Source organism: Myotis daubentonii, chromosome 8 (assembly GCF_963259705.1).
Source record: "Myotis daubentonii chromosome 8, mMyoDau2.1, whole genome shotgun sequence".
In the NCBI taxonomy this organism is placed as follows: Eukaryota; Metazoa; Chordata; class Mammalia; order Chiroptera; family Vespertilionidae; genus Myotis; species Myotis daubentonii.
In genome coordinates, this window is record NC_081847.1 from 76,390,720 (window position 1) to 76,415,180 (window position 24,461).

The window sequence follows — 24,461 nt, forward strand, 5'->3', positions numbered from 1 at the left end:
ACATCAGTGTGGTCTCACCTTCCCATCGGGCCAGGGCAACTGGCATGTCCCTGCCCTTATATGTAGATGGAGCTCAGAATTTGAGGTAGGAAAGCAAACAGCCCATATCCCATTCCCAAATGGGCATGGCTAGAGTGAGGTTCTCTGGGAGAGGGCCATAGCTTTGAAAACTGCAGAGTTTAACACAAATTCTTCGAGTTGAGGAAGCCCTGGGAAAGTGTGAAATGGACAAAATGTGCTCTCCGCACACCGGCCCTTCCTTCCTGCTCTTTGCATTCCTTGCTGGCGTCCCTTTCCCTTTTCTCTCATCCATACCTGCTCTCAAGAAAGGACGAAAGGAGTAAGCAAAGTATGGGCTGTAGGATGTCACTTCCTCAAGACTAGGCTTTTTAGGAAGAGGTCTGATACTCTGTTTGACCAAGACAAAGCAGTGAGGTTTAAATTGTGGTACCAACACAGCCAGTGGGGAGAAATGTGTGTGTGTGTGTGTGTGTGTGTGTGGAGGGGGTAGGGGGACTGGGGGGGGGCAGGGCTTAAGGGCAGATGCAGAAGAGCCTTTGGGGTTTCATTAAATCCTCTCCCAAAGGCTTGTATGCCCATAGGCCCAGTGGGTCTTGCCTCCCAGATTGGCAAGCCCAGGGCCCCAGGATTACTTAGCAAACCAAAGCGTCAGTGATGGGCTTTCATGCTGCAGTTCCAGGAGCTCAGCTGGACCCTGAAGTAAGTGGCCATAGCAGTAGTGGGTTTGTACATGCTTTTTCCTCTTTGCTAACTTTTGCGCTCTCGCTCTCTCTCTCTCTCTCTCTCTCTCTCTCTCTCTCTCTCTCTCTCTCTCTCTCTCTCTCCTGAATCTCCTTTCTTCCCTTCCTTCCCTCCCTTCAATTCTTTTCCCTGTGGGGCCAGCAGCCAGGCCAGCCCTGCCTCAGAGCAGAAGCCCACTGGGCAGGAAAGCCCAGCCCCGGCTCCTGCCTCCAGCGCTACCTCCACCTCGCAGGGAAAGCAGCTTCCAGCCAGCACTGCAGCGGGGAGCCCCTGGGGCAGCGGGTCCTCTGTGCCTGCCCTGCTGCCTCACCCCACCCCTGCCTCTCGGACCTCCACACCTGGCCCCCCGAAGGCATCGCAGACCATAGAAAAGCTGCCCTATGTGCCCCACAGCCCCTTCCACCTCTTCTCCTATGACTTTGAGGATTCACCCTTATCCACCAAGGAAAAGGAGGCCGAGGCCCAGAAGGAAAGCAGGTAGATCAGCCTGTGTGGGCGCCCGCGTGAGATTAACCCGGGGGTGGAAGCACAGCCTGTTAACCGCATCACTTGTTTGATTGTGTGGATTTGGTTAGTGCAGAGCGCAGCTGTGGCGTGAACTAACTCCCTGACCACTCACTAAATACCTACCAGTAGTTAGGCACGTGCACAAGAAAAGTGTCATCTGCTCAAATTAATAATACAATTACTAAAAGTGGAAATTTTTCCCATTTTCTTTTTTAAATACATATTTTTATTGATTTCAGAGAGGAAGGGAGAGGGAGAAAAAGATAGAAACATCAATTATGAGAGAGGATCATTGATTGGCTGCCTCCTGCACACCCTCCACTGGAGATCAAGACTGCAACCTGGGCATGTGCCCTGACCCAGAATCACATCTGTGACCTTTGATTCTTGGGTCAATGCTCAACTGCTGAGCCACACCTGACTGGGCTAAAAATGGATTTTCAGTGTAAAGTTTGAAACTGTGCATGGTCTGACCTAATCGATGCATCTCACACCCACCTGTCTGGCTTGGGTCCTTTTGACCTGCAGAATTCAGCAAAGTACTTAGTCAGCTTCCCATGCAGCGTTTTGAGTGGGGTGCTCTTTCCTTTAACAGTGGCTCTGACTCCCTCCATCTGAGCACATATTCTGCCTCTGATCCTTACAACTTCCGGTCTTTCTCTTCTAATAGGTGGGTGTCTTTATTTCCTTTCCCTTTTCTATAGCTTTCTTGTTTTTATTCTAAATATGCATTTTTCTTTCAAAGATTGCTCATAGCCTCCCATGAGATGGCAAACAATTGCAGTTGGAATCACTTCGTGGACATTAATACAATGACATCACTTAAAGTGGGAACACTTCAATAATTCTTATAAAAATTGGAGAGGAGGGCAGGGGGAGAGAGGTATGTAAGTCAACACTACACAGGGAATTTTCAGCAGTGCCTGTCAGCTTGCCTGTGTGTCTGCCCTTCACTGATGCCTGGATTGGAAACTGCTGCAGAGAAGGGAATGGGGAACAAAGGGTTGTATATTTTGAGCAATCAATTGTCCAAAATCAATTACTGCTAACGCTGGTGGCCACTCCCATCTTAGAATAATAATAATTATTGCTAACATTTATTGAGCATTTATTAAGAGCCAGGCCCTGTACTTTCCATAAAACTGGTGCTTTAAAGTATCACTTAACCATTAAGAGCTAGGTTCTATTGCTCGCCCTTATTTACAAAAGAGGAAACTGAGGCACAGAGAGGCTGGATAAGTGGAGAGTGGTTTCCACACTAGGCAGCCTGCTCCAAAGCCTGGTCTTAATCTGTACATCATATAGGCCTCTCTCTTAAGCAGTCTGTCCCTCTGTCTCCTTTGTGGACTCATGGACACAACTCCTAATCCCAGGCCATACCTGGCCATGCCCTGCCTCCAAGAGTCTGTGGATTCCAGTTCAAACATCTCCCAATTACAAGTTCCCGACCAGTCTCTTCCAGATTTAACAGTCTTGGATTATTGTCATTTTTCCCACAATGTTTATGGATTGCCTCCAACGTGGCTTGTATGCCCTCTGAGAATAGGATCTCTGTGCAAGTTAAGAGCTGTATGCTTCACTGGAATAAAAATATCTTGGCAACCGCATTTCCCCCAGCAGGGTGGTGTTTGCTCGTGATGGCGATCCAGGACTTTCTGGTGATGGCCTCACAGCCTCTGATGGGGCTTTCCTGGGACCCAGGTTCCTCAAACTTGGTCTTCAAGCTTCACTACCACTTACAGCCCTTGGGGGAGGGAGCAGTAGAAACATATAAATTGATGACACGAATATACATGGAAATTGCGAAAAGCAGCCACGTTTGTGAATGAGAACTGACTTAGATTGAACTGAGAAAAGTTTATAATCTTTAAATATTTGACAGGAATTTGAATACTGTCTAAATATTGTTTGTTCCCATTAATTTTCTGATGGTTTTTGTGGATGACTGAAATTAAACGGGTTATACTGGAGATCAACCAGTTAGTCATTGAAAATTAGAAAAATAAAAGAAAACTGAATAGTGAATTGCAGGATCCAGTTAGTTTCTCTGAAATGAAGAAGCAAAACTGGACAGGCTGTGAGGTATTTGAATTAATTGCTCGCCATAAGAAAGACCAAAGGAGGAGGGAAAGCATTTTGCCTGTCTTATTTCCATTGCATCATTTAAACATAATTTTAGTAAAATAATCCTGTTAAAACAGTCCACCCGATGACCACTTTTGGTCAGAAGGGACTTGTTTTAGTTGCGTAGAATAACCAGCCAGGAGTCCAGGCAGCTGGGACCCAGGGTGAAGCCTGAGCTCAGGGCCAGGCCTCCCAAGGACTCAGCTCCGATTGGGGGGCAGCCTCCTTCCCACCACATCTCGCCTTTTGCTGCCTCCTCTCTTCTCTCCCTCTTCTTCGCTCCTGAGCTTTTCTCTTCCTTCTCTGCTTCTTCCTATCTTTGTACATTCTTCTCATCCTTTGCTTGTGGCCTGTGGTTTGGGCATCTTCTTGAAAAATCAAATCAACACTCAGGGAAGCAGTGGGACATGTAGAGTGTTGGGGTTTTTTTAAGAGAAGAGAAAATAAACGCCAGAAACCAAGTCCTGCGAAGGTGGTGTGTGCAATGAGCAGACGATGAAGTAACATAACACTGTGGATCGGGGTCCCCATCTGCCTGGCGGAAGGCCTGGTACTGAGCACAGGCCTCACATGTGGTAACAAATAAGCAAGTATGGGAAACAGCCAGCACACAGAACTTAACAAGGATAGATTTGGGGAAATGGAAATACTTCATTTCTCATTATAATTGTGTAATTTATTAAGAAAAACTGACATTGCCCTAACCGGTTTGGCTCAGTGCATAGAGCGTTGGCCTGCGGACTGAGGGGTCCCAGGTTTGATTCTGGTCAAGGGCATGTACGTTGGTTGCGGGCATATCCCCAGTAGGGGGTGTGCAGGAGGCAGCTGATAGATGTTTCTCTCTCATCGATGTTTCTAACTCTCTATCCCTCTCCCTTCCTCTCTGTAAAAATCAATAAAATATATTTAAAAAAAAGAAAAACTGACATTTTATCTCTTACACTTTTTAAAATAGATGATCTGTTTTTTACACTTTTTTCTACACAAAGTTGTGATGAAACTTAGTGTATATTATATCTTGATGTTTTAATTCAGCCCACATATATATGTAGATATGAACATTTAGATATATACATTTCCCATGTTATCACTTACAAAATTGGCAATAACTTCTAATGGTTGCATAATATTCCGTTGATGAGTAATATATCATACTTTCTTACCTATTCTTGCATTGTTAGTTAGTTGGGTAGTTTCCAGTTTTCACTATGATCTCCATAATGTTCCCTGCATGACATTTTTTTGTACATAAATAACCATAAGGGTTATGATAACTCCCCAAAAGTAGACTTACTCTGTCAAAAGATATCTTATTGAGGTCTAATTGCTTCCCAGAATGGTTAGTACTGATTTCTGTCGGCAAGAGTTTGGGCTGGGCTCAGCGTGTGCAGGAAGGTCTTTGTGCACTTACATCATAGTGACCCTTGAGGTCCCAACTATCCAAATACAAATGGCCCTTGAGGTCCCATCTCCCCAAATACAAGGTCCCTAACTGGTTCAGGGGAAGGAGTGGCTGAGTAGTTTGAGAGGCAAAGTTCTCTGAATCTTGTTATTTGTAATTAATCGTGAGTGTCTACCCCAGGCAAGGGCTTCAAATGCTAGTTTGTGTTCTGGGAATTCACTGAGTAAAGATGGCTAAAATACAGCCTGCTAAAGGGCATCTATTCTGAAAAACAAAGAAAACTCTAGAATTCTTCAAATCCTGAAACTTATAAAAGATGATTGTGAAATGATGAAAGCTCATTTAAACCTAGTGGCTGTAATGTTATTCCCGGGGAAATATTGATTGAAAACACAGACACTTGCACCTTTTAGCAACAGGCTAACCCAGAAGCCTCAGGGACTTCTTATTCTTCGTCACCAGCCACACAATGAGATTATATCTAATGAACGAAATTGATTCAGAAATACCTAAAGCAGAATTTTTAATCAGATGTTTCTTTAGCCAATCATCTGGCATTTTCTACCAATCTTGAATGGATTTAATGCTAATTGTACCACTGGAAAGGCAAGAAAACTCTTCATGATTCAAATGAAAATAATTTGGATTCTAATTTATGTTAGCAAATAGATTGACTGTACATGAGTGCCTTATTAAACCCTTTGTCAGAATCCTGCTGCTTAATGGGTTTGGACTTTGGGAACCATCTCGAATGAGAAATAAACAAAACAAAACAGTAAATTTGTGTGTGTGTGTGTGTGTGTGTGTGTGTTAGTGCAATCACTGACAGTGTTAGCATTTCCAGACCTGTTTCTCTTGGAAAATTTAAGATAATTTGCGATTCCTTACTTACTGACTTGTACTCATTTCTCTGTCTCCCCTTGCTCCCAACTTAATTCTCTGCACTCTTTAGATACAACAACTTTGGCAACCACTCTTATCAATCTTCAAGACCTTCGTCTGGATCCGCTGTGCCCACCGCTTCTACATCATCTCTTCCAACCCCCCAGGAGCCCAGGCTGGACAGGTGGGTCTTATCTTCCAGGGAGCATTCTGATAGCTTCACTGTCTTCACATAAAGGGGATCCATTTGATGAAGAGTGCCTAACGGAAAAGTGTCAGTGAAAGTATAATCTGGAGTATTTTCCTTTCCAGGATATAGCCCACAGGCAAGACTGTTTTCTTTCTTTCACACTATTTAGTAAGTAAATATTTTATTGGAGATATTTTGTTATTATTATCTCATCTCCCTACCCACTTTCCATGGAAAGTATAGAACTGTTTTTCCAAAACATTTAAATGTAAATGATTTGATTCACCCCTCCCCCCCAAAAGCTGTTCTAGATCTAGCGTAAGCTCTGCAATTTGTCTTACACACATCAATTTTCACCTCTGAATGATTAATTCTGCGTACATCGTTAGTGGGCCCATTAAGGTGTTGTGTAATTAATCCAGGACCTACCAGAAGAGAAAAGAATTGTATGGGTCCAGGGAAGGAATTTAACTTGGCAGGAGTATTAGACCACCAGAAATTACCTTACTCTTACTCCTGATTGCACAAGGATGTGTTCACAAGGGAAGGGTAGGTAGGACCTGTAATTTTAGAACAGTTGAAAACAGTTACCCTTATATGGCAAGAGTGCTGAGTTAGAGAACACTGGCTAGGGCCCCAACTCACTGGAAAGTTATTGCATCCTAAGGGTAAAATGCCAATTCTGCCAACCCTTATGTTAGGCAGTGGTTCTCAACCTTCCTAATGCCGCGTCCCTTTAATGCAGTTCCTCATGTTGTGGTGACCCCCAACCATAACATTATTTTTGTTGCTACTTCATAACTGTAATTTTGCTACTGTTATGAATCGTAATGTAAATATCTGATATGCAGGATGTATTTTCATTGTTCGCGACCCACAAGCTTAGAGGGTGGTTTTGATGAACAGATGAAAGGTACAGGTGAAAGTGCACTGTGAACTCCCTGCCCCTGTGAGGGTCCCATGGGAAGTGACAATGTGTGGTGATGGAGTATCATGTCCACCACTCATGATTGGTCAGAAATCTAGACAGGAATGATGCCCCGAGGGTCATTTGCTGCAAATCCTGAATCTGAAACACATTCGATCTGTGTACCGCATTCTGGTCTTCTCCTGTGTATCAGAGGGTATGTTTGGCCAAGTGCTGCTGGTCATGAGAGATTTGGTCAGGATGTGGAGCAGGCAAGACCTCACAGCCCCGGGAAAAAGGGCTGTCCAATGTGGTTTGCCCGGCCACCCCTCAGTGTTAATTTCTAAGATGCTATGTAAGCCCCAGGTTGTCAAACTCTCAGGTTCCACAGCCCAATGTGGCCCTGGCCTGGGCATCTTCAGGCTCAATTAGGTCTTGGTAATGAGGTCACAAGGTGATTACCCTGAAGACACCCTCTTTCCTTTACCCTGGGGCACCTCTTCTTGGGGTCAGCTGAGGTTGCCTGTGCTCCCAGAGAGGTCACTAATAAAGAAGATCCTTGTCACATGGGATGGAGGATTTGGGGCCAAAGTGAGGAATATGAGAGCCTGACCCATCTTACAGGAGACATCTCACACCTGTGAGGCTGCCAGCTCCTCGGGAGTGGGCAGCAGGCTCCATTCCGTGCTGTGTCCTCCACAGTACCCAACTCTTGCCACGGCAGAGCGGCAGCCAATGCTGGGTAATTGGGTGAATTGCCCACTCATTGGTTGGGGAACTGTTTGGAGGTCCTTGAAGGTGAGAAGTTATAAGGACAGGAGGTCTGCAAATTTCCAAAGTCCTGGGCTTAGGGGAAGTTCCTCCCTGGTCCTAAAAGTGAAGCCCTGATCTCCACCCTCTTTCTAACTCCTAGAGACCCAGGTCAGGTTTAAGCTAGAAGGTCCAGGGGTGCTGGCTCCTGAAGGACTCCTGTCTGTGTTTTCTTCCTTTTTTTTATCTGGCTGAGTGTCTCCTGGGGAAGAAATTAGAGGAGGAAGAGTAGGGCTGGATCCAGGAGCACCTTGATTATCCTGGAGAGGATGTTGGTCTTTATCCTGAGGCCACAGGGCTGTTCAGGTTTGGAAGTAGCTGGCGATGTCCTCTAACACATCAGTGAATGGCACCTAAAGGGGCAAGGTTGCCTCCAAGTCTGAGAGAGGTGACCATGACCAAGAAGGCCAGTGACCCAGGGGCTTGTGGGGAGAAGTGAATTTGGGCAGACTTGGCTGCCACCAGGAGGGTGGGAGCAGGGAAAGCAAAGGGAGTGAGGGGTCAGGCTTGCATGTGGGTGTGAGAAGCAAGGAACTGAGACAGAAGATCCTGGAGGAAGAGCAGATGGAGGGTGGAGATGTCCAGCCTGGGACATGCAAGGTGTGAGGCATCTGACACCCGGGGAGATAGCTCCGCGGTCCTCAGTGTGAAGAAGGCGCTGGATGAAATCCCTTTGGGAGCCTGTGTGCCAAGACCTGGTCCCTGGGGACAGCAGTGGCAGGAGCCCCTTCCCAGCTGCCTGTTCCCTTTCACAGTGCATTTCTGCACGGCAAATTCAGCACCTTTGCCATCCAATGGATCCACCAGTGAGTAAAGTAGCTTCAGAGGGTCTATTGCTTCTTTCCATTTGCATGTGTCTTCAACTCTCACGGTCTGTGGCTTTGAAAAACCCTGTGATGAATCATATGAAACATTGGACATGCATTTTCATTATTAAGACCATGAAACCATCAGGCCTGGCTGCATCATCCCTTCTTACTCTCACCTTGTTGGCTTATGCTTTGTGACTGTAACAAGAGACAAATAAGAGGGGTTCTCAACTCCAAATCCCATTTGTGCTCCATCACCCAAGCATATTATGCCAGGTGCATTTAGGATAATGTGTGTTTCTGTATAGTTTAATGTTTTCTTTTTAACAACTGGATTCTTTGCATGTCACCCATAATCTCTTTTCACATCTGTGAGAATTTTTTTGCCTTATGGAGATCTATGATTGTTTTGACTGAGGTATATTCTTCAGTGGAATGCATAAGATTTATTGTTGAAATGTTTCACATATCCATATTTTATTGAAATCAAAAAGAAAAAATTTTTTCTTAGGAAAGACATTGAACTGTTATGAACAATAGTTGCATTTTTGCGACGAGAACCCACATCTGGCAGCACACCCCTGACTACTAACGTGGGCCAGGGCCCCATGCAGTACTCGGGACTCTAGGACTTCGTTCCCTTGACTTGGAAAGAAGACTCTCTTCTCAGAAGTCGGGGAAAACCGGGCCAACTAAAGCAGCCCTTGGGGCAGGCCGGCCGCCTTGGACATGACTCCTGAGCATCAGTCTGCACTTGGAGTTTCCCAGAGTCTCCCCAAGCATGTCAGTGGGTTGGATGTTAATAAAACGTGGAATGATAAACTGACCCAGAAAGGAAGGAACTGAAGAAACAGTATACAAAACTAAGTCAAAACAGGGGAGTCAAAACCAATCCATCTCCACCTCTGCTATCACAGCTTCCTTTATAGGGAGGGCTCTCTTTTAGAAAGAGAGAGTATAGCATTAGTTTTCATGACATTGAACTTGAATTATGCCGAAACAAAATAGGAAAACCAGATTATTTGCAAAGGCCCTCAGGGATACAAGATGCAACTGTGTAATGAAGGCTGACTTTTAAAATGCTTCAATTTTGAAAAATGTACTTTTTGAGTGGAAAAGTTCTAAATGTTTTCTTGTTAAAGGGAAGCATAATTACAGGAATAGTTGAACCATTCACGGTCAAGTATTCAAATGAAACAAGCAAGCAAGCAAACAGTAATCACAGCACATGAATTTGTGGTTCCTGGAAGCTGGGAAAGGCAGATGGCATTCTCTTCCCATCCCTGCGGGGACATCTCCATCTGGTGGGCCTTTGCAGAAATTGGTGGCTGGGATAAAGAGCCCAAGAATGTGTGGGGAAGCTGGGACCAAAGAGCTAAGACTAGGAGCATGAGAGCCTGTGGTGCTGAGTGCTGGCTTCTCCTTCCAGCCCAAACTCCCCCTTGTGGGACCTCACTCCCTGGGACCTGCTTGCACACTGGTGTGGTCACTCCTCCCTCAGAATGATGGTGTCTGTGTCCATGTGTTTCTACCTCTTTTCAGGGATGTTAGCTCTTGTAGTTCTTACTTGCGTGGCAGGACTGCTGACGATGGCCCTGAGTGAATTTGCTGCTACCTGTGTCTTCATCCCGACTTCCTCCTCCATGTGACTGTCTGTTCTCTGTGTGTTTTGTCTTCCCCTTCTAGTTGACTTTGGCTTTTATCATTTCTTCCTCCACTAGTATCTCCCTGTGCCTTGAGGTTCTACTTGTCTGGTTTTCAGATCATCGCTTTTTTCAAATATATGACCCATGTGTTTGTCTGGATCCCAAATACTTGTTGGCTGTGGTCCATCACTTGATCTGCACAGTACTTTTTATTTATTTATTTATTTTCAATATATTTTTATTGACTTCAGAGAAGAAGGAAGAGGGAGAGAGAGAGATAGGGACATCAATGATGAGAGAGAATCATTGATCAGCTGCCTCCTGCACACACACACACACACACACACACACACACACAGGGAATCGCACTTGCAACCTGGGCATATGCTCTGACTGAGAATTGAACCGTGACCTCCTGGTTCATAGGTCGACGCTCAACCACTGAGCCATGCTGGCTGGGCTACACAGTACTTTTTAAATTTCGTGTCAGTGGAGTCAAGAGCCCCACTGTCCAATGGGGCTGTAGGTAAACTTTTTCTTTTAAATTGATCAAAGTATATTTTTAAAAATCACTGGGAAAAAGCACGGAAGATGGGATAAAATCATGCCTTTTTGTGTGATCACAGTTAATGGTACCCAGTTCATTACGGCCAGCAGGAAATAAAGGCTATCAATGCGGACGATTTCCTACCGTTCAAAGAAGCCACGAGCCTGTGCTGAGCTGCACAGCAAGCAGGCCCCCCCTTCCCCCCTTTGGCGACTGCTACTCCCTGATAGCAATCTCGTTACAGACGAGGAGTTCCTGTAAGGCACAATGTGGTCCTGATTAATTGATCGTGTTACATCCAAAGTGCAGAGGAGAAGCACCGGTCAGTTGACAGAGTGAGTTTACAATAGGGTCTGGCTCCCTGATGGCAGTTTTATGTAACAACTGTGGGCGTTGGGAACCAAGGGCTCTGGCTCAGCCCTCTGCCTGTGGGCGCCTAACAGATGCTAGAGATTCTTCCTCCCACATGTATTTTGAATCTGACTCCTCCTCATCGTTCCTACGACCACAGATTTAGTTCCAGACCTACGTCATGCTCAGACTCTGTATTGCAGTGGTGTATGTCTTCTATCCTTTCTGAAATGCACATCTGAGCAGGTGACTTTTCCTGCTTAGAAGCCTTGAATGACTCCCAACTGCCTATGGACACCGCCCAGCTGGTTACCATCGCCTGGAGGACACTTCATGTTTGGTTCCTGTATGTGTCTTCCAGCTTTCCCCCCACCTCCCTGTCCTTTAGCCCCCCGGGAATGTCCCGTGAACACAGCAGGCTCTCCTGAGGCCCCTTTCTTTGTATGTGCTCTGCCCCGTGGCTAGCTTCCTCCATTCTCCATTTGGTCGATTCCGTGGCATTCTCTAAGACCCACCCATCCTGTCAGAGGCTCTGACTTCTTCAGCCAGAATGAACATCCTCTTGGGTCCAGGCTCCGCTATGTCAGCTCTCAGCCCTTTGAATCCTTATGTGTCTATTCATTTGTTTCTTGGGGTTCACAACCTCCAGGGGTCCGTGGCAGTGAACCAGGGTCCCACAAAGCCACAGGATGAAAATGCTTCAACTGCCTGGACTGGTCATTTGGTTAGAAGATTTGGGGGAAATCTTTACTGAGACAGACAGGACAATGCTTAGGAGCATCCATGTTCACTGGAAGTGTGGAGAAATGTTTTGCTTTTGCAGAGTGCACTTTGTGCTGTTCCCACTTTCCCTGTTTTCTGCCTTTACGGCTCTTACTCTCAGGCAGCAGCCCTTTCTGTCTCTTGCATGCGATTCCCCAGCCTCCTGCTCACTGCCCTGCCCTGCCCTGTACCACTTTGCCAATAACCAGGCGAACAAACACGTGAGTTTTCTTCCTTTGGGAAGTGGAATTGGATTTTTTTAGCTAGACAGTTCTCTCACCCTATTTACCTAAAGGATGTACAGAGCAACCGTAATTGGTGTGTATTATAATTCTGTTTGGAAGCGAAAGCAGCGTGTGTGACACTTAGCATTTGGTGAGATCTGTAACAAGAAAGTGCAACTATCACAGACCAGAATTCCTACACCTGCAGAGCTGGAGACGGTACAGCTCATTGGTGCTGTAAGCTGAACCCTGTGCCATCACCTAGCTGTGTTACGGCCCCTGATGGCCAGCTTTCCAGTTGTCCTTGGCTACAGTGGTTTTGCACTGTGGTGTATAATGGTTACGGAGCAAAAAGAGGGAGATTTCTTCTTTGAGAAAATGTATTCCTGGGTTCCTGATATTTGTTCCTTTATCTCAGTTCCCCACTCCTTACCTCAAAGCCCAGCAATGAGTGAGAAGCTTTAGTGGTATAATGGAAGAGACTGAATTGGGAATAAATCTGGTGTGTAGATAGTTACACACACTTAGAATGGTAGACAGGTACCCCTCCCCCTCTTTCTCATTCAGTAACCTTTGAACAATGCCAGTAAACAACGCCATTGTAGCCAGTGACAGCTGGAAACCTGGCCCTTGGGGCTGAACACACACACATACACACACACACACACATACACACACACACACAGTCACAAATATTACTCATATATTTCATTCAGAAAATACTGAGTGCTCACAATGTGCCAACCTTGTTCTTGGCATGGGAACCTGACACTGATCCATTCCGACCTTACCCCTCATGTCATGAGGGTCACATATAGCCGCAGAAACAGAAGAAAAGCACACAATCCGCACATAGGGAGTTCCCATTGTAGTAAACACCGTGATGAACCTTCCTTCGTCGACAAGCTGGAGGGAGAGGAGTCAGGCACAGATGGCCCATCCTCCCAAGGGACATCTCTGGTGAGAAGTCTGGGAAACTGAGTCTCTAACATAAGACAACTTGCAGTTTGCCTCTAGGTTTGCCCAGTGGGCAGGTGAGAGTATGTGCAGGAGGGAAGGTAAAGAGGGAGATGAGAGAATAGAGTGAGTTTACATCTTCCTTAAAACATGGTCCTGAGATCCATGGGAGACTGTGTTTGGGAGAAGCTTGGTGTTTGGAGCAGAGGTAAGTGCACAAGGGAGGGGAAAGCTGGCCTGCAGTGGAGTGGAAGTGAGAAGATGGAAAGGATGGGCCTCAGTCTGGGCCAGTAAAGCCTGGAAACCGTAGGACATGAGGTGCTGGTGGCGATGGTGCTTTTGGAAGCTGCCAGGGGAATGGTTTAATTATGAAGCCAAACAGGGTGGACATGGAGCTGGGTGAGTTCTGCTGAAGGACTCACATGGTCTTGGCCAGGAGGGTGGAGAGTAAGAGGGAAGGGGCAGGAATTGCTGCATGCCTGGGGCAGGAGCCTGCAGAAGGGCCAGTGGACAGGCCAGAGTGTAATGCCAGCCACGCCTGAAAGAGCAGCTTCATGCTTGATGCGTGAGCCAACATAGTAAGGTGAGGTTGCATGTGGGGCCCGTCTCCACAGCAGCTGTGGGAGCCGAGCCGTGCCCTCCCATGGTGGGGAGGCTCGGCTCTCACCGACAGTGTGTGGCAGGCTACAGAGAAAGCACGTGGAAGCCTGGAATCAAGGTCCTGTCTCGGATGGCAGATGTCCCAGGATGGCAACAATGGGGATGGGGAAAAGTTGCCTGTTTCTTGGGGTTTGCATTTTTCTCATGATTAGAAATGCAGAGCATCTCTTCATATACCTGTTGGCCATCTGTATGTCCTCTTTGGAGAAATGTCAGTTCAGATCTACCCAATTTTCTTTTCTTTTTTTTCTGTTGAGTTATACGAGCTTTTTATACATTTTGGATGTTAGCCCCTTCTTATATATATGATTTGCAAATACTTTCTCCCATTCTCTAGGTTGCCTTTTCCTTTAGTGGATGGTTTCTTCGCTGTTCAGAATGCTTAGTATTTTATACACGACACCATTTTGTCCTCCCAGTGTCTGTGGCAGGTTACTTACCTCCACTTAGAGATGGAGATCCTGAAACAGAAGACCTGAGATGCTCGGGGATTTTCCCCAAGCATTCCCTAGGTTCCGGCGGACCCTCAGTTCTAACCACGGTCTGATCGATTCCTATTCAGTACCTTTAATCGTAGGCCAACCCACTAAAACATGAACTCATTATACCTTTAGGTCATCACTGAGTGGTCTTCTCACATCATCCTTTAGGCAGCACCAGGAGTCCCTGGCAGCCGAGAGAGAGAGGCGGCGGCAGGAGAGAGAAGAAAGGTTGCAGAGAATAGAACGGGAAGAAAGGAACAAGTTCAGGTAAGAGGATTTTCTGATTTCTAAGATAATTAATTGATATGAAAGTGCCTGCTTTCACAGCTCTGTATGATTAATAATGGTGTTATAGAGTTAGGGCCTGCCGGCTGCCAGACAGGACCAGCTGGATGGGGCCTGCCAGACGGGGAGAAGGACCCGGGGAGGTTGGCTGGCTGTGGGAGGTTGGCTGTGGGAGCGCACTGACCACCAGGGGGAAGCTCCTGTGTTGACCATCTGCCCCCTGATGGTCAGTGCACATCATAGCAACTGGTTGACCAGACGTTCTGGTCATTCAGTTGTAATGGTTGCTTAGGCTTTTGTATATATAGATATGAATAACCCATACACAATAGTGTGGTGAAGACCTGGGTGGGGTGGGTGCAGGGTAGAGGGGATCAATGAGGAAAAAAACACACAAAGGGGACAAACACACAAAGTATTGTTGTGATACTTTCAACAATAAAGACAAATTTAAAAAAATAAAAAGTAAGGCAGAATAACCAGAAAACATTACCCTATGTAAAACTTATTTTAAAAAAAAGATAAAGTTGAACTAATTTTAGTAAAAAATAAAATAAGGATAGAGAACCTAATTGTCTTAAATTAACTTGCTATTTCCCCCTAAACTATTCATGTTTTATTCATATTCTATTGGATGCCTAAAAGAAAATGTTTTTTTCACTTTCTGGTTTGCATTTTGTTCCCTGTAGCAATATTTAATTTTTAAATAAAACCAATAATCTTCCCCTACAGGGTAAAGAAAGGTCATTGTGCTGATTACTCCCAGGACATTGTCCCCCAATCTCCTGGTCTCTGTTCAGCTCCAAGAATATGTCCCTGTGTGGAGCCCACCCAGGTTCCAAGTCTTAGCCTGTGTGGCTGCTTAGTCCAGTGTTGCTCAGTTTTCAGCCAGGTTACCTGTTCTGCCATCCTCACCTCCAGTCACTCCCCTGCCCTGGACTTCATGCTGTGCAGCGCTTTATGGAATGCAAAACACGTGCCTAGCCTGTCCTTACACATCTCATTCCTTCCATTCATCCTTTGCTCCCTCCTTTCCCTCCTTCCTACTTGCCTTCTCCGTATCTCGCCCTTCATCTTCCCAGTCACCTCTCCTATAGCTTCTATATTCTTCTTTTCATTTCTCTCCCCATCTCCATTTCCTGTTGCCTCCGTTCAGTTTCTTTGGCAAACAATCTTCCCATCAATTCCTCCCAGTTACACCTACAAAGAATGTAGCGCATTGTTAGTGAGGCTTTACAGGTTCAAGAACTTCTTTGTCAGCAGCCAGGAAGAGTATGTGTAATTGTAGAAATGATCAAACTCTGAGCAGAGCTGTGAGGTTGCCATAACTGTCACTCACTACTATGTGAAAACAAATCTCCCATGTCTGTGTTGAAATGCTGCTGATCCTGGCTTTGGTAAGGCTGGGTTAATGTGCTGCGTGAAGTAAGCCAACATCAGCCCCCTGTGATCGGGTGGCATGCCCCGAGCTTCCAGGTTTCTACCACGTGATACATGGAAATGCCAGACCTGAATGAACCCTTCTCACGATATAGCTCGGGGGGGGGGGGGGGTGTCTCTTTTGGAAAGACCAATTTCTAAAAACCACTTGAACAGATTAAAGGCTTCCTGTGTCAGGGCTTTCTGGGAGATTTGCATAAATAGCAGCAGAGAATCTTGCTGAAACACCTGGAAAATTCAGAGATTAGTTTACCCATCTAAAGATTTTGATTGAAAACAGGTCCAGGGTCCTGTCTCTTCTGCCCCTCCGGTCTCTTCTGCATCAATGCATGCACCAAAAGTCGTGGACAATGTGCAGAGCTCCGAAAACTCCCTGGTGTGTAGAGAGCAGGGGGTTTGGAGGAGGAGACTAGCATTCACTGTCTCACCTAACAGTGAATGTTTACCGTTTTCCCTCCGCTATCACCTGGCGCACACCCCAAAACCCAGGGGCACATACCAAGTGTGCATTGACAGCTCTTGGAGGAGGCCCCTCCTTCTGGGCTGAAGGGCGGTAGGAGGAATTCCTAAGGGTCAGAGAGTAGAGAAACTCTGGGTGTTTTTTTTTCATATTTTCTCCTTCTCTCCTACCCCAGTGTCCAAGCAATGTTGTTTTACAAGCCCCTGTATAGCAGCAGTGTCCAGGCAGGTGCCTAAAACTCTGACCAGAAGAGCTATGACCCTGAGAGCACTAGGCACATCACCATTCTTCTCTCTGTGTCCTGCTGCGTTGCCTGGGTGTGGATGGAGTCACTGAAAGTGTGCAGCAGGGCAGGGAAAAGAAAGCCCAAGCTTTCTGGCTGGAGGACCAGGACAGGAAACCAACCCAAGGAAGCCAGGAAGTGATAGGAAAGCATAGAGAAATCAAGGGAGTACTGATTTGTGCGGGGTGGCCCAGAACCTAACCAGCAAGCTGCAGACTGAGAACTAAGTACTGACAAACCACTGCTCAGGTCCTAGACTGGCCACTGGGTGGTACACATAGGGCTTGATTTCAATAGCACTAAAATATTTTTAAATTGAGCTAATATTGGAACTAATATATAAAGACAGCACTTGTAGGCTGAACCTAACTTAGTTGGTTGCCTTCTAAAGGAAAACAAAAGAAAACAAGCAAGGTTCTTCATAGAATGTAAATAAGACCCAGAGTCTCTTTGCAAAATATTTAAAAATATGCAGAATGCAATCCAAAATAACTTGTCATACAAAGAGCCAGGGCAAATCTTAACTCAGAAGGAAAAGAAAACCAAAATATGCTAACCACAAAAGGATGCTGTCTTTATCAGACAAAGACTTTAAAGCATTTATTATAAACAGGCTCTAAGAAGGAAGGGCAAATGATTTTGAAACAAATGAAAAGTGAAGTCTCTGCAAAGAAATAGAAGATATAAAGACGAACTAAGTGGAACTAAAAAACACAACCACCAAAACAAAAAATTCATTGGTTGGGCTTGATAGCTGAATGGAAATGAAGAAAAAAATCAAAGACTTTTAGATAGAACAGTAGAAATTATCCAATCTAAGAATCAAAACAAAACATTGAAAAAAAATGAACAGTTCCTCAGGGACCCATAGAATAATTCCTAAATGTGTAGCATTCATGACATTGGAGTCCTACAAGAGTAGATAGTGCATTGCAATACCTAAGTCATTATGTTACAATATATATAATATATATGACATGTAACAAAAATATATATCATAACCAGAATCTCTCTGTGTTCTTAAATAACAAATGAGATCCATTTGGTGCCAAGGGCAAAGAGTGAACAGCTATGAGCATGGTCTCTGAAGATGGATTGTCTGGATCTAATTCTCACTCTGTCAATACATATAGATAGATAGATGATAGATAGATAGATAGATAGATAGATAGATAGATAGATAGATAGATAGATAGATATAGATAGATAACAGATAGATAATAGATAGATGATAGATATAGATAGATATAGATAGATGATAGATGGTAGATAGATACATGATAGATGATAGGTAGATAGATGATATAGATAGATATAGATAGATGATAGATATAGATAGGTGATAGATAGATAGATATAGATAGATATAAATAGTTAGATGATAGATAGATAGATAGATAGAAAATATTAAATAAACCTTGTCCAGGAAGGAATGCTGATCATCAGGACAGACCACACACAACTATTAATTATAACGATGGCAGTTTCTTCCTAAAAGTCTGAGGATGTGAATGAAAAGAAATCCAAAAGAGGAAACAGGAAGAGCTTTATAAAGTAGTCCCTGGGAACACCGAAATGGCTGACCTTTCACCACCCATTACATTGATTTAAGTTGCTCATGCTCCTGTGCCTTTTCCCTTGCATTCCATCTAAAAGTTGTTCCTTATCTGTTGCTATTTTTATTGAATATGCTCTTAAACCTCTTGGGTTATGGAAGAATTTCTTTCTAGTATGAAAAGTGATGAGGATGGATCTTTATAAATGATAACAAATTTGAGCCTCTGTTGCTTTTTCTCCCTCTCCTAACTTGTTTCAGTTGCTCTGACTTACTGCTCCCTTATATCCAGTTGCCAGGGCATCGAGGGGTAAAATGCTCAAACTATGTTAGGCCCAGGGTAGAAAACCATAATGCCAGAATTCTCCAGGAAAATAAATGGTGTATTGGGAGGTGACTGATCAAACAATCTTAAGTTTAGGTTCACGTTGGGACCTCACCAGCAGGAACAGAAAAACAAACATTAAAATTGGACAAAATTGGGCATCTCGTGGGTACAGGCTAAAGAGAATGCATGGAGCGAGAGCCTCCAGGGATCCCCGCAGAGAGCCAGAATGTGAGGGGTGCAGAGAGAGATCCTGGGCTGTGGGAGCAACGTCCAAGCTGGGGAGCGCAGCGACCCTCAGAGCCACTCAGATTTAATTCTTGAGGTGGAAGTTGTGGCGCTACCAGAGCTTGACTGAATGTGAATCGCCTCTGAAAGCTATGGCTTGCTTGTCATGGCCATACTTTATTTATGTATTGTTTCACCTTTAAAAAATATTTTTCTTCTCCCTTCCCCCACTAGGCATGAATTCTTCTTTCCAAAGAGTAATTGGTCATGTCCATGAGTGAATCCAACAATCCTATGATTTCGGACTCCTGTGATTTTATAGGAGATCCATTATACTTAGTGCTTTTAAAGCACAGTCTTTACCCTTGGTTTTTAAAAATTCAACTACAGCCACTTTCCATTTCCAAGGCAATAGTGGGCTTTCATTATATATTGTTAGCAATCTTATGAGCAATAATTCTGTTCTTTTTCTTCCCTATTTTGTTTCATCCATCTATTTTTAGTAGCCGAGAGTATTTAGACAAAAGGGAGGAGCAAAGACAAGCAAGAGAAGAAAGGTTTGTATCTCTCTTCTTCCCCATGTAACCAAACCGCACGTGACTTGGCACTCCTAACCAAGCATGCCGTGGAGACTGTGTGAATTAAAATATCACAGCTTTCCCTAAGAGACCTGAGACCTTTGGTAATTGGCGTTTTGTAGAATAAGTGTCAGGTTATCTACATTTATCAAGGAAGTACAGGTTTCTGATTTAGAGTCATCATGGTGTGAAATATATGTCTGCTCCAAAATTCTTCTACAAGTGAGCACATTGGTTTGTATATTGACCTGTGGAATATATTTCCCATATCCTGTGCCACCCCTACTGAGCCTGCATGAGGTGTCCCTGCTGCATATTTCCAGGTCACATGCTCAGCATACGGGCAACAAATATTTGACCACACGCGCTATGCTGGGCACTGGCTGGGGGGGCCCACACCCACCTGAGACACTCACCGAATGTGCCTGTCACTTCCCTGTCTCCCCCCTGAACAGCACTCAGGTTCCTGGTGGCAGGAACCATGCCTGGTTTTCCTGGGTTGTCCCAGTGCCTGCCACAATCCTTTGCACATATTCGACACTGCGGAAAGATGCATGGAATAAATGAGCAAATAAACGGACAGCTTTCTTTCAAATATCTAAGCTGTAAACCAGTTTTTAAAATTTCAGTGGCAAAATACTTTTAACCCCATTAAAAGATACAAAGTTAATGTGCTCACTGTCTAATTAATTTAGGTAAGCATGTTTTGGGAAGTAGAACAGTGAAAAAGACGAATGTTTGCCCTGTAGCCCTGCAGTTATTCTGTCCACCACCAGGTGGGGTAACTGCACGGAGAGATGGAAATGCTGGTTTCATACCAGAGCCAGCTGGGAACCTAACAATATTTGAACGTTGCCAATAAAAAATGGAATCGTGCTCATTTTTTTTTTTTTAGACACCATCAGCTAAATAGGTCAGGACAGACTGGGGCATAGAGGAGTGGAGTCTGCCTATGTTCAATTTAAAAATTAGGTGCTTAGGTCAGCCTCATGAATAAAATATTTGATTATTACCATCCTCATCATCCTCATCACCAGTTGTGGACAGCAAATGTAGCATGAAAGATGCTGGTAAAGAAACACACTTCTCCTTCTCTAATTCGTACCATTTAAAAAAAAATACATGTATTTTTATTGACTTCGGAGAGTAAGGGAAAGGGAGAGAGAGAAACATCAGTGAGAATCATTGATTGGCTGCCTCCTGCGCAGCCCACACTGTGGATCGAGCCCACAACCCGGGCATGTGCCCTGACCACAAATCAAACTGTGACCTCCTGGTTTATAAGTCGACACTCAAGCACCGAGCCGCGCTGGCCAGGCCATACCATTTTTTTTTTTAATTGTTTTTTTTTTTACATTGGTGGACATGATATATACTTTTACTGGAAATGCTGTTGACTTTGTGCCCAAGCTTCAGAAATCCAGTTTTATCTTGTTTTTTAGCATTCCCTCCAGATGTTGCACTTTTTTGAGGTTTTGGCCACATGGCTGTCAGGCTCAACCGGCACAGGCACGGCTGGAAAGCACTTGGGGAGGTGTCAGGTCTGACTGGCTCAGACTGACCCCAGAATTTTCCAAACCACCAAAGGCTACCTGTTCCTGGATGTTAGTTACGGTTCTTTTCCCCAAAGCAGAACATCACGTACGCCTGGAGACCGTGTGCAGAGGCGTTTGCCACTCCTCTCACTCTGGCCCAACATTCCTCTCTGTCACTCACCTGTCTGGGCCTCTTAGCTGGGCAGGAGCGGGCTCTCTGTGGCCCGTGGGAGGGTCCTTCCTTACAGCCCACCTCTCTGTTTACACGGAGGTTTGGGGGAAACGTCCGAACATTTTCCTCTGGTTTGGACCTTCCACTTTGGTTCACCTGCCTCCTGAATTAGCTGCTGAGGATGGGGGTGAGGGAGCGATGCTTTCATCCCTGTTCGGAAAGCTGCTGGGGGTGAGCCAGGAAAAGATAAGACTTGCAAGTATAATGGACTTTAGAAATAGATGGGGAAGCTGGTGGAGGTGAGAGGTGGAAAGAGGCTCAGAAATCAGGACAAAGCCTCCATCTGTTAACTCTTCCTGAGAGAAGCGCGCATGTGTGTGGGGTCCGTGTTCCTTACTTCCCAGACGCTTTTCATTTTGTAAAACTGAAACGTTGTATCCATTAAACAAGTCCCCATGTCCCCTTCCCTGCCATTCTTATCTACCACATACACACCCTTGGGACAATTCAGATTAAACCTGTGACTCTGCCCCTGGCTTCTGGATCCCGAGGATGGCACCCGTGAGACAGGAGTAGAGTGAGGGACCCCTGGGGTCTCCCAGGAAATAGGGTGAGTCCTTTGGCTGCTAGCACATGCCTGCCAGCTTCGCTGCCCACGGACGAGGTGTGCAGAGGCCAGGACCAGGGCCGGACCCAGTGAAGTGTGAAGGTCATAAATGGGCCGTCCTCCTGGCTTTGTTACCGTTCTCTCTGCCCTCTTCTGATTTTGCTGAGCACAACTTTCCTGCTCATGATCTCCAGTCTCTCGGGCCTGTGCAGGTCCCCTAATTTGCATGTCATTCCTTGCCTGTCCCTTTCTCCTGTCGCAGGCTCGGACTCACAGACTCCTGGGCTGCAGCCTTTCTGGCCTTGCATTCACCACTATCTCATTAAAATATGCCTCCTAAGGGCTCTGACCCTCAAGACCAGGGGTGGGCAAACTTTTTGACTCGAGGGCCATAATGGGTTCTTAAACTGGACCGGAGTGCCGGAACAAAAGCATGGATGGAGTGCGGTCTTTTTTTTTTTTTAGTTTTATTCATTTCAAACGGGCTGGATCCGGCCCGCAGGCCGTAGTTTGCCCACGGCTGCTCAAGACCATTCTCTCCCAAGATTCCCATCCCCTCCAAGCCCAGTGGTTTTCCCTTGCTGGTCAGAATTAAGTTCAGAAATACTTTTCTTTGGTCTCCTCTCCTGCCTTTTGAGAGGTGACCTCGTTGGCAAGGAAAGCCCAGAGTCTCCAAAGCTTTCTCTCTGGGCCCAGCGTCTCCACCCTTCATGGTGAGGCAGCTGCCCTCAGAGCCAACCTCAGACATTTATATACATGCAGACCTATCGCACCTTTTATCAGCGATTCACGTGCGAGTCAGCTGCCTCTCCAAGAAAGTGAAGTGGGTGCGTTCCCCCATTGCACCCCGTGCTTCAGGGGACCGCTGCAGGTGGGGTGCTGCCCTACACGGTTCTCACTGCGCACTTTGCTCACTTCCCGTCAGCTGACAAGTGCAAGGCACCGAGGGAAAGAACAAAGGAGGGTAATCTTCCTGTTCTCAAAAATCCTATTATCTGCTTGTTGAAAACAGCCATGCACATGTGAAAAGATGACTGAGTATGCCAGGCAGTAAATGTAAAATGCCATCTGAGCTGAATGGGCTACATATCCGACATGAGTTCCGAGGCAAGGCCCCCGATCGCTTCCAGCTGTGGTGGCCAAGGCAGCCTCATGGGAGGCGTGCGTGTGAGCCTGGCCCGGGGCGGGCTGCTGCTGGGACTGGCAGGGAGGAGGTGATGATGACAGATGGGAGCCACGCCCACCTTAAGGATGAATGAAGAAGTGCGTGCTTTCTAAATGCATTTTTTACAGGTCTCGTATAGGTGCCCCACCTTTCTTATCCAGGTGAAATGGGAGTGCCATCTGGGGGCGATGGTGGGCCAAAGCTGGGTGCTTGCCTGTTGGGGGGAACTGAAGCAGTACATCTGGGTGGATGTGAGGGAGGGTCTTGAATAAGCTGTTTCAAAGTCTAGTGGTGGGTAAGATAGTCAGAACCCGGCTACAGCTGGGCCCATAAATTTATTTCTGAACAAATAATGGTGGGTAAAATTAGCAGACATCTGGAAGAGGCACATATTTCAAAGTTATTTTGGTCTGATCTATAAAGCGCACCATGCGGAATATGATTGGTAGCTGGTCTTAATAAACAGTTAGTGGGTTCTGCCTGCCTGAAATGCAAAACAGATGTATCTTTGTTCTTTTAAACTGACTTTGATGAATAAACTATATGTGACGTCAGGTCCAAGCTATTGGATGTCTGAGTCCGACTCAGAAATATTTTAGAATATAAAAAAGTTTCCATGGTCGACACCGGGAGAACAAAGTGAATTCCAGTCGCATTGCTGTGAGCATTGAAGCAGGTTCAGACATTCAGGGAGGCCTTGGTCCAACACCCCCTTTTGGTATTTGGGGGGCACTGTTTCTCTCTGCCACACAAGGGCACCCTCCCATTTCACAGCTGTGAGCTCCGAGGGTGTGTGGTTTTCAGCTGTCACTGTGGGGCCTTTTTGATGGTCATTTCTGTTGTTTTGCTTATTTGTACAAATGTTTCCTAAAAGAGCAAACCAGGATTCTGCAGCCGCGAGCCGGTGTCTGGGGACTGTGTGATGTGGCCACCTCCCACCCGCCCCCCTCCCTGGCTGTTTGGTTGTGCCTGATGCGGGATGTTTAATCACTAGCGTCTTGGCTTCGCTGGGCGTTCCTGGCAAGCGGGCCCTCCAGCCAGCCCCGCGCTGTGCTCGGCATCAGGAAACCAGCTCTCTCTGCAGGTGTTTCGTCCATAAACAAGCATCAGCCACGGGCTCCTCTTTCTTTTTACGGAAACCCTTTGGAATTTCACTTTCAGATACAAATACTTGGAGCAGTTGGCAGCTGAGGCGCACGAGAAGGAACTGAGAAGCCGGAGCGTGAGCCGGGGCAGAGCTGACCTCTCCTTGGACCTGACCTCACCAGCCGCCCCCGCCCCTCTGAGCCCTGGCCCTTCATCTCAAGACTCACAAGGGGCTCTCCCCGGAGCATCATCCTCCCCGGGAACACCTCAGCATCCCCAAGGTGAGTGCTGGGAGAGGGGAGGGCTCATGAGCACTAGACAGGCTTTTTCTGGGCGGTAGTAACCATTCCTACGTTCAAAGGAACACTGACAGTCAACTAAGGCTAGGCTTAGGGGGGGACTGCAGCCTGGGCTGCCACAGGTGCAAGAGTGTGTGTGTTCAGACCACGTCCATGAAAGCAAAGTTATTGTAAAGATGGTCAGTGTATGGTCATTGGAAAAAAAAAATTCCGAAAATAAGACTGACTTTGACATCTCATTCTAAATCACAGGGTTTTAACGTAGTCCTCTATCATTTGGATGTTATTTCTTTATTGGATCGGCCCCATAAAGTGGCCACTTTGAAATGTTCTTACCCGAGGGATTGTCGGTCTGGTTTAAATTAAACTGATGGGGAATAAAATTAAGCAGTGCAGGCAAAGAAAAATGTGGACCTCGTGA

The 24,461-nt window shown here is 45.8% G+C and overlaps 1 protein-coding gene across 13 annotated transcripts in view; it reads left to right on the forward strand.

Annotated features, from left to right (window-relative positions):
- The window catches only part of FHOD3 (formin homology 2 domain containing 3), a 393,487-nt gene that overhangs the window by 295,821 nt on the left and 73,205 nt on the right, over nucleotides 1–24,461 (forward strand). For 2 of the 13 annotated variants that reach the window (XM_059707132.1, XM_059707121.1), the window contains 6 exons: nucleotides 907–1,239; nucleotides 1,865–1,939; nucleotides 5,748–5,861; nucleotides 14,155–14,289; nucleotides 19,105–19,155; nucleotides 23,817–24,022. In XM_059707132.1, coding sequence (XP_059563115.1) covers nucleotides 907–1,239; nucleotides 1,865–1,939; nucleotides 5,748–5,861; nucleotides 14,155–14,289; nucleotides 19,105–19,155; nucleotides 23,817–24,022 — 914 coding nt within the window. Of the gene's footprint in view, nucleotides 1–906; nucleotides 1,240–1,864; nucleotides 1,940–5,747; nucleotides 5,862–14,154; nucleotides 14,290–19,101; nucleotides 19,156–23,816; nucleotides 24,023–24,461 lie in introns of all 13 variants that reach the window. The other 11 variants (XM_059707125.1, XM_059707133.1, XM_059707122.1 and 8 more) reach the window with 10 other exon arrangements.